Below are 17,519 nucleotides of genomic sequence, written 5' to 3'. Positions count from 1 at the left end.
CCCTGTGCCACTCGGGGGAGGAAGGAGGTAGAGATAACGTTAAGCCTTGGAAGAGGGAGGGGTGGGGGGAAGTTATCTCGTTCTCTTTCTCATTATCCTACTTTGGTTTTAATAATAAACAAATCGTTTTCCCCAAGTCGAGTCTGTTTTGCCCGTAACAGTGACTTTAAAGATCTCTCCCTGTCCTTACCTCAAACCTCGAGCCTTTTTCTTATATTATCTCTCCCTATTCTCTCGGAGAGTGGGGGGAGTGAGAGGGAGACTGCATAGTCTGGTCCTGAGCGGGGCTAAACTAAGACAGTCCAGCTTAAAATGCCCTTTATTTCAGTCTCACATCCCTGCATAATTCTTCTCACACCCCTCAATCCTGAATGCAACATATCTATTTTTCTCTAGAGGTTTTCATCAGCAGTGATTGCAAGTACCGTGGTATTTTTACAAAGTTCTAAAATGTCATGCTGGACTATACTAGGCTTATTTTCACATATAAGCTTAACAAAGTTTGAACTGACTATCCAGAGAAAAAACTAAAGATGAACACCTACAATTGCCTCAAGGTAGCTAATAAACCCTTGGCAACTGCAAGCATCATACCACACTGGATGTTTTAAACACATGATAATAAAATCACCTTTTGTTCTCTCCAGTTTATTTTCTCTGCAGTCGTATTTGCTCCTTATCATTTGCTTTGTTTCTATATCTTTTTGGACAGCACTGAGTCTGAAGACAAGGAGACGAGAGTCTTTCCCTAAAGGATGAGAGCCAGGAAACAAGAAGTTAAAAAAAGTTGGTGGTAGTTTAAAATTAATAGTTCCAAAGAGAAGCAGCACCTAACAAACAGAGCAAAGATAAACAAAACATACTGCTTCTCTTGGGATGAGCCACAACATCATATAAGGCTGCTTATGAACTCTCTAGGCTTTATAATTCTAGTAACCAACCCCTTCAGTTCAGTAGCCAAGTTTCCCATCAGGTGGTGCTGCAGCAAAGAATGATACAAGAACTTCAAAACAGCGAAATGTATGCTATTTTGCAAATACATAAAATTTTGCAAGACAGAGAAAATATAATAGATATAAACTACAGGGCAAGAGTAAAAGAGTTAACTTTAAACGGTGGATCTATCTAGATGAACAGCTGATAACTGGATCCTTAATAGAGTTTGAAACCCTTCGGGATGCAAACTAGTTTTGTTTATCAGTTCTTCAAAGGTGAGCAAGTTAGGTACAAGGCATACTCCAACAGCAAAAATAATACAATATCTACTTCCATGGCTAAATCTGTTTCCCACAAAGACAAATATGAGTGGAATCTACAAACCCTAAATTTAAAGCAAATAAATAAATTATGCACTGCTACTTGCAGTTGGAAACTAAGCAACTTAAGAGTAGTTTCTTATCTAATAAACCAAGTTTCTTAAAATGCAAACAAGACAAGATTTTCTGTCAAAGGTGGACTCTTTTACAAGACTAGCTGGTATAGTTGAAAAAATTAAGCCTGATTATTAATATATATTTGGTGTGGATCTCACCATACAGGCAAAGGCAAAAGCAAAGCCATGGGTGCTGCCTTCAGTTCTGAGAGAACAGCTACGTGAATCACAACATCTAGTCCCTGCAGGACTTTCTTTTCACACAGTAAGTGTAAGAGAAGAGAAGATGCAACAATTCCTTAAGTCTGCCACAATTTGTAACATTGAATAATGTGACTCAGAGAGCTCTGTCATTCTTACTGTCAACATTGACAAAAGGAAAAGAAAATATATGCAATCCCTCTCTTTTCAAGAAAGTGTGCACACAAGAATCTGTGCTTCCATGAACAAGTTCATGGAAGAAGAACAGCAGACAACATTCACACTCTTTTGGAGGGAAGGCCAAAACATGAGCTAAGTCAAATGTTCAAGGACAGTGTTACAGCTACTTTGGACTTACTCCTGCTTTTGGTATTCAGTTACTTACTGCAAACGTAACAACCTGAAGAATTCGTCATCAGAATCCAGCAAATTCCTCAAACAAGAAAAGATTGTAAATACAGTTTTCTGCGGTGGGGGCAAACCTTACTGGTGAGACAAACATCAAGGCCTAGAAAATGCACATCTTATGTTTGTAATGTCAAATAAGTTGCCAAAAGATAAACTACATCATAGATTTACATTGAGTCAACTAGTCCATGCTTTAAGTTCTGGTAGTATTAAGCTGCTCTTTTCTAAATTCTTTCTCTTTTTGATGAGTAAGGCTGCCTATAAGGTGTCTCCCAGTCTATCCAAGAATCTCCTTGACTTCTCTGAAACCATCCTTGCCCATGGCACTTGACCAGCTATCATCTTCCAAGATAGATGCAATAATTTTTGGCCTGGCTAGTGATGATCATCTGACAGTGACATGGCGAAATTGGAGCTAGACGGCTGCAGAGGTAACTGAATGGGCCTGTGTAGCAACATGTAATCCAAAATTTTCCTAGTAAACAAGGGTGACTTTTGATACCATCCCACAGGACTAGGGAAATCAACACAAAAACATATAGGAGGCTCTGTTTCCACTTCAGAAAAGGTATAAGGCAGAGGAGGCAGTATTAGAAATAAAACACTTGGTGAACATTGTATCATAAGAGTTTTCTGCTAACTGAGTACCAGCCCTGTCATCAACCTTTGCAATTAACTGCTTATGATAGCTTATAATTTTGTGATATATGCTCAGAAAGTCTCACAGCTTGTTGCCAGCTCTTGGAAAATGCAAATTATAATCTGATGCTGAAAACTGGACAGCTATGGTTGCTGCCTAGTGACTAACTGATCATTTTTTTTTGTCAATCTAAAGTCCCTAACAAGTTTGTGGCATCTTTATTTAGGAAAGGAATCGAGAGTGGCTCTCAAAGGCATGGAACATTTTAATGCTACGAAATGATAAATGTAATCAAGGACTTGCCTGTTCACCCACTGTTTTACAGCTACTGCGTAATTCTTGGTGCTGTTTTCAAATACCATCACATACATAAAATCCTGCACATGACCAAACACCTTAAAATGCTCTTCCATTTCTACCAACTTTGATTTTAAGCTAAAGCAGCTATTGACACAACCTGAAGGAAAGCCATCTTTCCTGATCTAGAATCAGCTGTAATTCTTATGACTACCATCACTTGCACTAAGATTGGAGATGTTTTTCAGTGCAGCCATTCAAGATTGAAGTTTATTCTAAATTTATTACCATTTTCTCCAAGATTCTGCCTCTGGTTAAATAGTTGCTCCTCCAGTGATAACTGTAGTGTTCAGTCTTTGTATTTGAGCTACTATTTCATCTAGATATTAAAAACATTCTTGGTGATGCAGATAATTCTGAAGTGCTACAAATGTGTACCCATAACAAAACTCAAGAACTTTTTCTGACTAATTAGAATGTCTGCATTCCTCAAATCAGGAAATGGTTATAAACAGGTAGACATAGTGGGGAGCAAGTATTAGCACCTAAATTAAGTGTTGTTACTTTTGGAGGTTACGCCAAACTTCAGAAGACCTTTTATACTTCCATCAAACATGCCATATTTACCTCTGAAGATGCTGTATGCATGCAGCAAAGAATAAACACATATGGTGACTTCTTTCCCAGGCAGACATTTCACTATAAAGGCAGAACAATGACCACTGCCTTCACTGAAATAAGTTTGATATGCTTTTAAAAAGGAATTGGAGTTTAAATCCCATAGGCCATGAGATGTGCACACCACAGGTTGAGAGTAAGCCTGCCTTTCAGCAGACATAAATCTTCACCTTTCCTTGTGGTTTAAAATAGCTCTGGCTTTGACTGCTGTATCCTCTAGGATGCATCACTCCTCTTTCGCAATACTAGTTCTTCTGTAGATGTTCCAAATAGTGTTAGATTTATCTGTGGCTGCCGATAAAAGTGACTATCATCCAAACTTTTTTAGTTTCTCTTAACCTCCTACAGACTTAATACTTCAAAATGAAGCAGCTCTTCCTCATGCCCCCTCACCCTTGTGTCGAGGCATTTCAGAAAACGAAGCTGGAACAAACTGATATGTCTGGAGAACAAAACAGATCAATTTCTGTGCCTTGCCTCTCATTACTAGGACAAATCTAACCAGCAGATGTCCCAAACAACCCCACTGTGGCGTTAGATTTAACTGTGCCCGTATTAGAACAGAGGTCATTGCTACCAAAGAATTTGTGCTGCTGTCATTGATACCTGCTGTATTGGTGCCTTCTTCAACACCTTCTCTTGGAATGTTGACCTGAATAAACTCTTTGTTCTGTTTGCTGATTGCTAAGCTTAAAAAGTTAAGATGGGGAGAGACTGTTCAGGAGGACTTGCTGTGACAGAACTAGGGGTAATGGTTTCAAAATAGAGGGAGAGAGATTTAGATTAGATATTAGGAAGAAATTTTTTACAATGAGGACGGTAGAACACTGGCCCAGGTTGCCCAGAGAGGCGGTGGATGCCCCATCCCTGGAAACGTTCAAGGCCAGGTTGGACGGGGCTCTGAGCAACCTGATCTGGCTGGAGATGTCCCTGCTCCTTGCAGGGAGGTTGGACTAGAAGACCCTTGAGAGTCCCTTCCAACCCAACCCATTCTATGATTCTATGATTCTATATAACATTTTATCCTAAAACTCCACAGTCTTTGAACACAGTTTATGAGTGCAGTATGAGCATGCTTTTGCTCATCTACTCATTATTTTTCTCATTTTTGCTGCTGAGGTGTAGTGTGAAAATGAAAGGCAAGTGTGATTTTTCTTCCCTCCCAGATTTCAATTTCAATGTGGTGTGCAAATACAAAACAGGAGGCCAGAATTCTAGCAAGTGTGAAAAAAACCTTCTTTAAGTGCTTCAGAAAGCATCCGTATCAAGAGTTTAAAAATCTCTGCAACATTTTACACAAGACTTTAATAAAACTATATTTGAAGTATCATGAATTGATGCCAGTAAAATGCTTGTTCTGTTACCTCAAAATGCCTGCTTACATCCCTCTCTTCAGGTTCAACCAAACAGTCCATTTTTTTTTACAATTAAATGTAGTAACACTTTCTAGAAGCTTCACAAACTAAGCATCAGATACAACTACTCTTTTCAGACCATCAGAAATGTCACCCACTCTCCAAGTGTCTTGAGAGAACTGCAAATGGCTCTCAGGCAGTTTGAGCCAGTTCTGTAAGGTCCTAGGGTGAATTTCATCAGGTGCAGCCAAACTGGGCAACTCTCAATGATACAAAAGAAACAATGTTTTACCACAAGTTTGAGTAAATATAACTTCAGCCAATACTGAGCAAACAGACATAACGTGGTAAAAAATAATAAAACAATGATACTTTCAATTCTTTTATCTGTGTTACACATAAAGATCCTGGGTTTGCTTTATGTATGTTCATGTTGTGAAATTAAATCACAGACTATTAGGTAAAAAGGACCTCACTGAAAAAGTGCACATTTTATGCACATTTAATGCTTCAAATGAGGCTAAAAAGGAAGCATTGTCAGTCCAGTCCAGAAAGAATATTTAAGTTTATATTAGAACCTCCAAGAAAATACATTCTATAGCACTACAATCTGATGACAGTTAACAGAACGCATACCAATAAAACACATTTGGTAAAACAGCAGCAGCGTAAGTTATTTCCCCTACATTTTTGTGCAACTGAATAAACATATAATTCAGTCAAGGAAATTTCTGGAGAGTGTCCAACAGTGGCTAAAGAAAGACCATATGACCAGTTTCAAGCTTGCCTTGAAGGAAGCATGAATGAGCACTTAGGGATTTCCACCCCTCTCCCCAGTCTTTTAGAAAATAACAGCAGTTGCCCTATGTGCTCCCTTGTCCTAAATGAGGCATCTAATATACTTGCCACTAACAGACATGACTGGCTCATGAGACATATGTACTCAGCACCAGTCACACTCATACGAGAATCAAAGAACTGGGATCTCTCCTACCTTTGTCTATTCGGGCAATCAAAAGATTCAAAGCTTCCAACACATGCATCTGCTTTATTTGGAGAGTTTTATCAAATACTTGCACTGATGGCTGACCCTCTAAGAAAAAAGAAACACACATATTTATTAAAATTCCTGCTAAAATTTGCCAGCTGCTGGTTTTGACCTATTTCCTTCTTGTAATAAAAGCTTTGGTTTTTTCTTATGAGAATGAAAAAACCCACACAAAGCTGCTACATATACCACAGCACCATAGCCAATACTTCCTGACGGAAGAGTTCCATCATTGACAGAGAATAGATTATGCAACTGAAGCCTAAAGGGGACTTTCCTTTTGAAAGTTTGAGAATTATCACCGAGAACTAACTTCATTCCCTCAGTCCTGCTGGCTCTGCGGCACACAGAAGATAAGCGGTCAAACCAGCAATATCATTGCTATGGAAGAAGCAAGCCTTCATTGTCACATAAGCCTTTGGCTTCATCCTTACTACCACCAAGGGCTAAGAAATCCAGACAAACCATTTAAACACTCCTTCAGCTTGGATGTGACTTCACAAGTCTTTTCAGATGGTCAAGAAAACAACATCTGAAATAACAAAACATGCAGAAATCTGCATTAACATTGGCTCCCCAATATGGCTTGATTCTGGTGCAGAGAGAATTTTTGCAACTACGTTACATAAATGTAATAAGTCCACTTGGACTCGTAACTATTCCTGTAGGTGAAGACCTACTAACACCTGAATAGACCTTACGAACATATACTTCCCAGAAAATGGTCAGATACATAACAATTGACACAAAAATACTGGTTCATTTACTAACCATCTATTAACAAGATGCCAGCATCTGTAGAAACCAGCAAGGACTTGCCCCAAGAATCTGCACAGACAACCTCATGAGGAAAATTACTGTAGAAAGACTGAGATTCCCAAGGCTATGAAGTAACATAAGGGATACACATTAAGTACACCAAGAAATACAGATCATACAGACACAGAATGTGATGGACAATGGCAAGTAATAACATGTACATGCTTTTGGCACAATACATTTCCAAATAGTATATTTTTTTTAATTTGAAATATCAAAATTTAGTTCATTTTCTTGCAGAGGAAATACGCTCCATATTAAATGGATTTGGAGACTAGCAAGTGTAAGACACATTCCTGCAACGCTGGAATTAAAACACATGCAGCTGATACTCAGTGCAACTCTGGAAATATTCAATATGTATTTTATTTTTAAAAACCTAGAGACTTAAAACATATGTACCACCATGCCCAATCAATTTGCTTACATTTTATGGCTCAGTTTGTGATGTTTAGTCACTAGCACACTACAGTTAAAACTGCCTTTCTGACAAACTGTTCTTTCGTCATGTGTTCTCCATACTAACCTCCCAGAGTCTGCCCCTCCTTCCCCTAATTCAAATATCAGCTGAAGTCTCTGAAATTATAGAAGCACTTCTGAAGCTTCTGTATAGAAGAAGCATGCAGAAGAGTGTGGTTTGCATCTTTCACTCCCTAATGCCCTTGAACAAAATCTGGTACTGCAGGAAATAAAAACACAACTGAATTTTGTTTTAGATTTGATGCAGAAATTAAAATAAAAGATTACTGTGTAAGGAAAATTACATTTTTATCAAATATTCTCAGATATAAAAATATCCACGCATGCTTTAACTTGAGAAGTGCTTCCACCTCCAGGCTCATCCTTTATTAATTGGGTGCAGAACCACCTTGACACTACACATGTCATCTTTGCTGCTACAGCATCTAACTACAAAAGTAAATAAACAGTATGTAGAACTGACTTGCAATGCCCTACCTGACAGTGTTTAATTTTTTCATAACTCTCCTCAGACAGATGGGTTCACTCACCTCCTTTTTACAAAAGCTTGTGGTTGCCAAGTTAGCTGTGGCATCCCCTTTCACAGTTGTTTTCAACTTCAGTGCCTAATACAAACAGATGTTTTATTTAAAGTGAGATTTTGCCAGAAATATCCAAGCTAAAGACTATAAAGACAGGACAGTTTCAGACTATGAAGTAACTCCAGTTCAGAATTCCTATCACATCTTAAGTAATTGGGAAATAAGTGAAATTCTATATCTTGAACAAAGTATGTTCACTAGAGGGCTGCTAGATATCTTCTCAGCCAAAACATACGTTGGTTGGTTTTCTTTTTTTTTTGTTTTTTAAATGGAAACTCAAAATGAGAAAAGAAGTGTCAAACATAATAAAAGAGAAAAGCCTCCACCTCAAATCATCCAAGCTAGTAATCTACACAATTCATTCTATAAGCTAGCTGGACAGAGGATCCCTTTATTGATTATACAAGCCAGCCTCTAACTTGCAGAACTTCCTAACAAACCACTAAGTCAAACTCTATAGAGGCACTGCCAGAGGTGCCAAGGATACCTGATCAGTGAGCTGATTCTGAAAGGGCTAAGAACTCTAGAGAAATATTGTATGAACATAGTTCCAGTGTGATACACCTTAAGTCTGTTTAAGGTATCCTATATACCTTCACTGCTAACCTTTACAGCAGCGTTCCTATAAAGGGATGACATATGGAATTGTCACAGCATTATTAAATGCGAAGTTTAGAAATTACCTAAACCAATTTTACTGCCCTAAAGTTTGCCTACCGTCATGCATGGTCGCTGTGAAATGTCAGTAATCAGCTGCTTGCACCATTTGCACATTTGCATTAAGTATGGCTGTCAGCTTAGAGATGCATGAAATACTTAACTGCATTAACATTGACATTTTAATTTCACCCTACCAGTCAGCAGAGATCACCTTTACAATAAATAAATAAATAATTTAAACATACTGCTGAGCCAGTTATCAGTGAGTTTTGTATACCATCTAAAAACTCAACTGACTACAACTAAGGAACAGACACATTCATACAAGTTGGCAAGAATAATTAAGAACTGCATAGAAAGCATGTTGAAATGTGTTCTGGACCACAGTTTGTAACTTAGAGCAAAGTTCTTTTACAGAAGGGAAAGATTTAAACATGAAAAGAACCTCCAAGAAAAACATAAACAAACAGGTATCTATGAATTTTTAACTCACATATTAGGTTTCCCTTCAATGAAGACCATGCCAGGGAAAGAAGTCTTGTTTAAGAAATGGGTCCCAACTAGATTTGTAATGTGGGTATCTTACCAGCATTTAACTTGGAGAGGGAGGAGTGGTGGGTGGAGGGGAATCAAGTTTATAGGTTTCTACACTTTCAATAATCGTGTTTTTCTTTAACTTACGTAAAGTAATTAGTAAACTTGGGGAATAAATAATTGGTTACTTCTGTCTGAATATTACAAATACATTCACTTTTTTTTTTTTTTAAACACCTGCCAAGAGTGACTAGCTATTTCAACGTGGTTGGGGAAAGGGTTGGCAAAACACAGAGAAGTAGACTTTGAAGCCCTGCCAATGTGAGCTTTAAAAGCCTCGAGATTCTTTTGCACCAGCTCTCAAACACCTGGATCCATTTGCTACCTTTAACTGGATCTGGAACTTCTCAGACTCTTCTACTCTTTGGCTTACTAACTCAGATTTAAAAAAAAAAATGAGAGGGAAGGAAGGAAGCTTGGGTTTTGGCAGTGGTGGTTTTTGTTTGTTTGTTTTATTTTCATTTTATCTGTTTTGGTTTTCTGCTCTGTTAACTCCTGCTGAGTTAAGATTGCTCAAAAAAAGAGGTGTTCTTAAGATAAGCAGCAGAACTATGCCACCAGACAAGGACCAAGAAGAGACAAGTGGGAAGGGACAGGGGAACTAAAGAGCATAGACACTGTCTTTTTTTTTCTCCTGCAATGAACTGTCAGATCAAAGCAGACTATCTAAATCATCAGGAAATTTTATTTCTCACTGAATCAAAATGTCAATAAGGCCAAGGAGATACGAGTCAGCATCTGGTATGTTTGAAGATGTCTGTTAATCTCTGATTTAGCAGAAAGACTGTCAAAACGTCTTCCTGGCTAAAGCAGGATAAATAATGTCTAAGAAATTCAATCTTAATAAAACATACAGAGGAAATCCATGAAAGATTATGTTTCTTCAAAGCACAGAAAAAGACAGAGCACTATTCTGCTTGGAGGCAGAAAGCATCTGCTGCATGAAATAGGGAAAGACCTCTTAAGATTGTTCCCAAGATGTGATTTTTCCAACCTTCCTTTAGCTTATGTATTTTATAAATATTTGTAATTGTATTGTGTACCTCAGGTGTTATAGATAAATACTTCTATTGATACTCTACTGAGGAACCTAAAGGTGCACAAGTCCATGGGACCTGATGAGATCCATCCGCAGGTCCTGAGGGAACTGGCGGATGAAGTTGCCAAGCCACTGGCTATCGTATTTGAGAAGTCGTGGCAGTCTGGTGAGGTCCCCGACGACTGGAAGAGAGGGAACATAACCCCGATTTTTAAAAAGGGGAATAAGGAAGACCCGGGTAACTACAGGCCGGTCAGCCTCACCTCTGTGCCTGGCAAGGTCATGGAGCAGATTCTCCTGGAAACCATGCTAAGGCACATGGAGAGCAAGGAGGTGGTCGGTGACAGCCAGCATGGCTTCACCAAGGGCAGATCGTGCCTGACCAGTTTGGTGGCTTTCTATGACGGGGTGACGGCATTGGTGGACAAGGGACAAGCAACAGACATCATCTACGTGGACTTGTGCAAAGCTTTTGACACTGTCCTGCATGACATCCTTCTCTCTAAACTAGAGAGACATGGGTTTGATGGACGGACCACTCGGTGGATAAGGAGTTGGCTGGATGGCCGCACTCAGAGAGTGGTGGTCAATGGCTCAATGTCCATGTGGAGACCGGTCACAAGTGGCGTCCCTCAGGGGTCCGTGTTGGGCCCAGCCCTGTTCAACATCTTTGTCGGCAACACAAACAGTGGGATAGAGTGCACCCTCAGCAAGTTCGCCAATGATACCAAGTTGTGTGGTGCCGTCAACACGCTGGAAGGGAGGGATGCCATCCAGAGGGACCTTGACAGGCTGGAGAGGTGGGCCTGTGCCAACCTCATGAAGTTCAACCAGGCCAAGTGCAAGGTCCTGCACCTGGGTCGTGGCAATCCCAGGCACAAATACAGGCTGGGCGGAGAATAGGTTGAGAGCAGCCCTGAGGAGAAGGACTTGGGAGTGATGGTGGACGAGAAGCTCAACATGAGCCGGCAATGCGCCCTTGCGGCCCAGAAGGCCAACGGCATCCTGGGCTGCATCAAGAGGAGCGTGGCCAGCAGGTCGAGGGAGGTGATTCTCCCCCTCTACTCTGCCCTGGTGAGACCCAACTTGGAGTACTATGTCCAGTTCTGGAGCCCCCAACACAAGAAGGACATGGACCAGTTGAAGAAGGTCCAGAGGAGGGCCACGAAGATGATAAAAGGGCTGGAGCACCTCTCTTATGAGGACAGGCTGAGAGAGTTGGGGCTGTTCAGCCTGGAGAAGAGGAGGCTCTGGGGAGACCTGATAGCGGTCTTCCAGTACCTCAAGGGGGCCTACAAGAAAGATGGGGAAAGGCTGTTTAGTAGGGCCTGTTGCAATAGGACGAGAGGTCATGGTTTTAAAATAGAGGGGGGTAGATTTAGATTGGAAGTTAGGAAAAATTTTTTACGATGCGAGTTATAGAACACTGGAACAGCTTGCCCAGAAAGGTGGTGGAGGCCCCATCCCTGGAAACGTTCAAGGCCAGGCTGGATGAGGCTCTGAGCAACCTGATCTAGTTGGGGATGTCCCTGCTCCTTGCAGGGAGGTTAGACTAGATGATCTTTGAAGGTCCCTTCCAACCCTAACCATTCTATGATTCTATGATTCTATGATTTTACCTTAACGTAGCTTAAACTAATGCAATACTACAAAACTATTTCTGACCACAGAGAAGTATGTTAAGTCCTGATATAACTCTGCAAGCTAACCAAATTCTAACAAAAGGGGTAACATCATCTTTGTAAACACAAGTGCATACCTCCTAAATTGATCCTACCTGACCAAGTCGGACAAACTCCGCTTGCCGAGCTTCCTCTTTTTTCCGTGTTGATTTTGGGGACTCTGGTAACACATCACTGAAGGATCTTCTATTGAGCATGTTCTAAAAACAGAAAATGCTTCTTTTTTTTAACTGAAACAAAAGTTTTCATCATCTTTTAATCTGAGTTAACTTAACGTGATATGATTTAAATTTCCTGTCTTTTTTTTTTTATATTTTTCTGCAGTGATAAATCTAACTGTATAGCTTCTCAGAGAACAGAAAATGCAACTCTTCCAATCCTTGAGTGCTGTACTTTTCAACTTGTCATAGTTTATCACTGTCATGTTCTACACAAACAGAACAGACCACAGACATTAATATACGGACAAAAATGTTTAAGCAGATCTATTTAGCTAAGAGAAATAAACAATGGGAAAAAATAGCACCTCACTAACTTCAGAAGTATTGAACTTCATTTTAGTTAGTGAAGAATCACCTTGAGAATAAGGCTTCATCTAAAATGTAGTTATCTCATTGTTTTCCAAGGGTAAAAATGATCCAAATTTACACATAATGGAATGAGTAAGTGCAGTTTTTATGGTGACAAGACTAATATCTGTATTTGCAGAGCCTAAATTCTCTACTCCCTTGCTGCTGGTAAGCTTATACAAAGTATCACATGCTTCTCGCTACATCTTTAAACAAAGGTTTAAACAAATTCATTAAGAGTCTTATCCTGAAAGGACTGTCGGTCAACTTTCATATAACTGTAAAACAAGTTACATTACAATTGGTATTTAGCCTAGTGTATGCAATTCAGTGCTCATTAGAATTACCACCTTTCAAAGCAACAGAACATTCAATCTACTAGTGAGAACAGGAGAGCACATGAGGTAGGCAGAGACTTCTGACTTACATTTACCTTGTGTAGATCTGGCATCAGGTCTTGGTATAAAGAGCGGATCAGCATGTCTAGAGTGCGTTGACGTTTCTGAGAAAATGTTGGGGTTTCCAACGTAGCTTTTTCCCCATTTATTACTAAAATATTATGGAAAAGAAGACACATTACCTAAACAAACTTTGACAACTTCCACTGACTCTAGTTTGCCTTTGTACAAAAATATCATTTTTCCCCTTAGTAATTAATTTTCCCCTTAGTTGTCTCCTTTTTGCATGCTTTTAGTGAATTGTGAACCCTTAAGCTTAAAAGAGAAAAAGGAGTAATAGCAGAATTCTACAGGGCATCTCAATAACCTCCTAACTAATAAAAAAAATTAAAGACAAACTGCTAATAAATTTAAGTACTAAATCAATTTAAATATGCAAAATGAGTTATTACTCAAGCTCCTGCTAGGTAGGCATCTAATTCTAATCATCACAATCAATTCGCAAAGGTTCCTTTCTTGCTGACTTGGAAGGGCAAGTAAGGCTCAATGAAAACTGGAACTGAATCATTACAGAATTAAGAAGTTCTTAAAGGTGCTGAAAGGTACCTATGCAGCATGCATTCAGAAAAGCTTGTATTTTCAGGTTTTCAGAGCTGCTAACCTAACACTTTCTATTTACTAAATATGGAATAGCATTATAAATTCTTTCAGATCTCCAAGACCTTTAAGAAAATGCAAAGCTAAATATGGCTGCACACTCTGCAAACGTCAGTTTGTATCTAGTAGCCTGAGAGGCATAACGACATAGAAATTCAGTTTTTTGTTAATCTGACTGGAACAGTTTGATGGAACTGACATTCCATCTATGCTATGGATTTGAAAAAAAAAATTCTATTCAAAACAGCAGCATATATAAGAAAATGTGTTTAAAGTACCATGAATTTCAATGTATTAAAGCACTTATTTAAAAAGTGTTTCTAGGAAAACAAAAACTGACTTACATTTCACTAACACAAAATCCCTGAATTCCTGGTGATTTGTAAACACAGGTGGGGATGGAAGGGGAGGCCCAAACAGAGGAACACTTTCTTCTGAAAATATTTTCAGCCTATTGAAAGAACAAATCTTTATCTATATTGAAAGTCACATTCAAAGCTCATCGTTTTTGTAGACACTATTAAAAACAGAAGAACAAACAGGAAACTGTTTTCTGGGTATGTCTTAGGTAAGAACTTCGACAGGTCTAATAAAAACCATTCACTTGTAATTATTCACTTGAGCAAAATTCTGCTTCCTTTGCACAAACTAACACTAAGACACTAACAATTACAACAGAACTTTGCAGTCCATTCATAGAACAATGCTTTTAGTGGCACTAGAAAAATCTAGTCCTTTTCAGAAAAGCTGTAAAAGAACAGTTCTTAACCTACAAAATAGGTTATCCTTACAGATTTCCCCCTTACCTAGGCATTCACCACAGGCATTCAGAAATGTAATTAGGCCAAGCTGGAACATACAGTAATGTACTAAGCCTATCATATAGCGTAAAAATACTGCATGGCATGCATTATGGGAAGATGTGTTAAGACTGGCAGAATGAAGCACCTAAGGAATAAGATGGACTGATCTAGTAAAAGCAGTCAGTTATTCAGAGTGAGAGAGACAAATTTATCTTATTTACTACTACTCAATTTTTTTTTCACAAATAAACAGCAATATAAAAAGCATTTATCTTGGCTGGCCCATCTATGGACTATTAGCTTACAATTAGGACAACATTCGCTTCTTAAAGGGTAACGAGGGACATACGCCCGGGTTTCTGTCCCAAAACGAGAAGAACAGAAGTAACTGAGCTTTCACTGCACATTGGAATCATTAACATATTTTGTGTCTCTCACAAACTTGGGAATGCTGAAAAGCAGAATCTACGAGGATAATCAATTGAAAAAAAAATCAAGAAGGTGCACACAAAATCTTAGAGCAAAATAAAACCACTCCTTTTTTAAACTGTGCTACAGACATTTTCTAAAACAAACTTTAGCTAAAATAGGAAGGTGGGGGGAACACATATGCAAACTGAAGTATGCTGTTGTTCCCTGGAGCTAGATTTAATGACATACTAGAGAAACACAGTAACAGATTTCTCTCATCTTATCGAATCAAGATTTAAGTTTCTTAGCTACATTGAAAAAGCAAGTTATTTGCTTTTGCTTTGTTATTTTTTTTAGTGAAAAATTCTTTATATATATATACATATCCCCTGTGGATATACATGCACCTCAAGCACCCAAGTTTGTAGGCTTTCAAATCCTGCATATACATGCTTTGTCTCATCTCACACTCCACATCAAGAGCGACAAGGATGGTGTGAACCTTCTCTTCCAGTATGCCCCAAAATACTCTCAAATATTAATGGACTTGAAGAAAACGGTAAGATAGGAGAAAATACACATATTTATTAGCAAGCTCTCTTGAAGAAATCTAGTTAATATTAAGCCATTCTCTTCTTGCCTTCACTTTCTTGTGCATTTCCATATCTGCAGTGCACATCATTTCAAGTAACATTCATAAATGAATAGGTGGACTTGCAGCTGCACAAAAAGCACCAAACTCTTACTGCTAATCATCAAGTTTTGGAGCTAAGCAAGAAGGCTTAGCCAGGCCTGTATCTTTGAGATACAAGAAGTTCCAGTAACCAATACTGCAGCAACAACAGATTCTAAGATGACTGTGAAGATTGCTCAGCCTATGAAGTATAAAGAACTTCCAAAGCCAGCCAGAATTTACATACTTGGAATGGCTGGAACCATGTGACTGGATCTAAGCAGCAGCTTCTGAAACCACAGACCATGGCTGGTATCGGTGGTCTGTATTGTGCACTCAGTGAGAGGCTAAAAGAATGCCTTCTGCACTTGTACTATCTCTTAGCTGTCAAAGTGATATGGGTTGTTCAAAAAAAAGCACTAGTGTCAGATGACCAGTTCCAATAATATTGCTGGTCTCTTTCACAATCTGTCTGAGTCCTCAGAATTATGGAACTGTCAAGGAAGGAGGAAGCAACACTAATCTACCTAAGGACCCTGTATTCCTGGAAGCCATTTCCAAGTTCAATTTTTCTTTCCACTACAAGCTAACTAGTAGTTCACCTCAAAAGAGCAGACCCAATGCTGCCAACCTTCAGCTTTGTTCTGCAAATGTGGGGTAAAATGATTTGCAAACAGTTTTAAATTTTGCTAAATAATAACTAATGTCATGCAGGCTCAAGTAGCCATCAGAAATTAGCATTCAAAGCCTAACACACCATCTTCCCTGCTTCTATCTTGCAAAGTTTTTAGCTTTGAGTGTTGTAGATGTGCACAGACACATTCCAGTTTGAGGCATAATTTTAGTTTAATGCCCTAGAATTTCCTTTCTAGTGCTGGATAAATCAAACATGTTGGTTTCCTAATATAAATTCTTTAGCCACGAGAGACTTCAGCATCTGAGCTGGCAGTGATTTCAAACCTAATCAACCCTCTCCTCGGGCATGTATCCAAAAGAGAAGGCAATTCTCCCATTTCTTTTTGACCCAGTCTAAGTAGCAAATGATTTAGTGTACTGTCAACAGAAGAGGGATCACTACAGACATTGCTAGTACTTTGTAAAGAAGAAATAACAGTGGCAAGTCTAAATCTTATACTGAGAACTGCAGCACACGCTGTTAGCTGAAGTGTGGCTCTTTCATTTCTCTTTACTGCTTATTTGGTTTAAGCCCATGGTGAATCCCTCCCATGGGCTTGGACAATGACATCCCACTGTCACTATACTTTTTCAAGACTGACTGATACTTTTGGCATCTCACCATTAATCTCAAGACAATAGTTGGGATTAACTGTTTGGTTAAAGCCACTTTGTTCATTAAAGCCTAGGCACAAGGCTGTAGAAATATTTGCTTTTCAGATTCTAGCGAGACCTTAACAGACTCGGACTTGGACAGCATATGTCTCCAAGTGTGAAGGAAGGTCTCAAGGCTAACTGAAAAACAGATGAAGAACACATTATTTACTAGCAAAATTCCACTATGCTTTAAGTACGCGATGTCCAACTGTACAAGTACTCTATAAAGATCCCCAAAAGTGAACTGGTTTGCTTAGCTACAACTGAACCCAGACCTGTAAGGAACCACAGTCCATGACTACCACAACATCACATCTAATTAACTTTCATCATACACGTAGTTCACTCTGTCATTGATCACACCAGGTCAGAATATTCCAGTTATGTTTTCTGTCACTTTATTACACTTCATATAAAAAGTAGTTTTGTTTTGTCCCCTTAGGTTTCATTTTTCTGATGGTTAGAAACATGCAACTTATCCATAGCCAGTTACAGTCATCTGCATCCAGGTCCATATTGCTCTTCAGTTTCCTAAGTTCATCTGGCTTCCTGGCATACAGACAGGCGGACAATACAAAATGTTTTCCTGTTATCTCTAAACCATCAGAAATTCAGTGTGAAGTTATTTGTTACAATCAGCACCTACCTGTAACTATTATTCAGCTTATTATATCTCACTAAGGCAAAAATATCTGTCATGCAGTTAAGGAAGTTAATCCAGTACTAATGAAGCTCCCATGTACTTTAATACACTTTTTTTTTCCTGCAGCACATTGCAGATTTAATAAAAGTAAAATACATTAATCAATGTAAATATATAAA

General features: G+C 38.9%; 1 protein-coding gene across 5 annotated transcripts in view; it reads right to left on the bottom strand.

Annotated features, from left to right (window-relative positions):
• Positions 1-17,519, bottom strand: part of GARNL3 (GTPase activating Rap/RanGAP domain like 3) — a 54,062-nt gene that overhangs the window by 11,294 nt on the left and 25,249 nt on the right. For 3 of the 5 annotated variants that reach the window (XM_086763622.1, XM_086763619.1, XM_086763621.1), the window contains 8 exons: positions 17,344-17,389; positions 13,823-13,929; positions 12,851-12,972; positions 11,950-12,054; positions 7,829-7,903; positions 6,771-6,882; positions 5,946-6,044; positions 632-748 (listed from right to left, as the gene is read on the bottom strand). In XM_086763622.1, the coding sequence (XP_086619748.1) occupies positions 632-748; positions 5,946-6,044; positions 6,771-6,882; positions 7,829-7,903; positions 11,950-12,054; positions 12,851-12,972; positions 13,823-13,929; positions 17,344-17,389 (783 nt within the window). The remainder of the gene's footprint in view (positions 1-631; positions 749-5,945; positions 6,045-6,770; positions 6,883-7,828; positions 7,904-11,949; positions 12,055-12,850; positions 12,973-13,822; positions 13,930-17,343; positions 17,390-17,519) is intronic. The other 2 variants (XM_086763623.1, XM_086763620.1) reach the window with 1 other exon arrangement.

The sequence above is a fragment of the Chlamydotis macqueenii genome, chromosome 20 (assembly GCF_036417535.1).
Source record: "Chlamydotis macqueenii isolate bChlMac1 chromosome 20, bChlMac1.mat, whole genome shotgun sequence".
NCBI lineage: Eukaryota > Metazoa > Chordata > Aves > Otidiformes > Otididae > Chlamydotis > Chlamydotis macqueenii.
The sequence above is the reverse complement of the archived record's forward strand: the minus strand, read 5'-3'. Positions and strand labels throughout refer to the sequence as shown.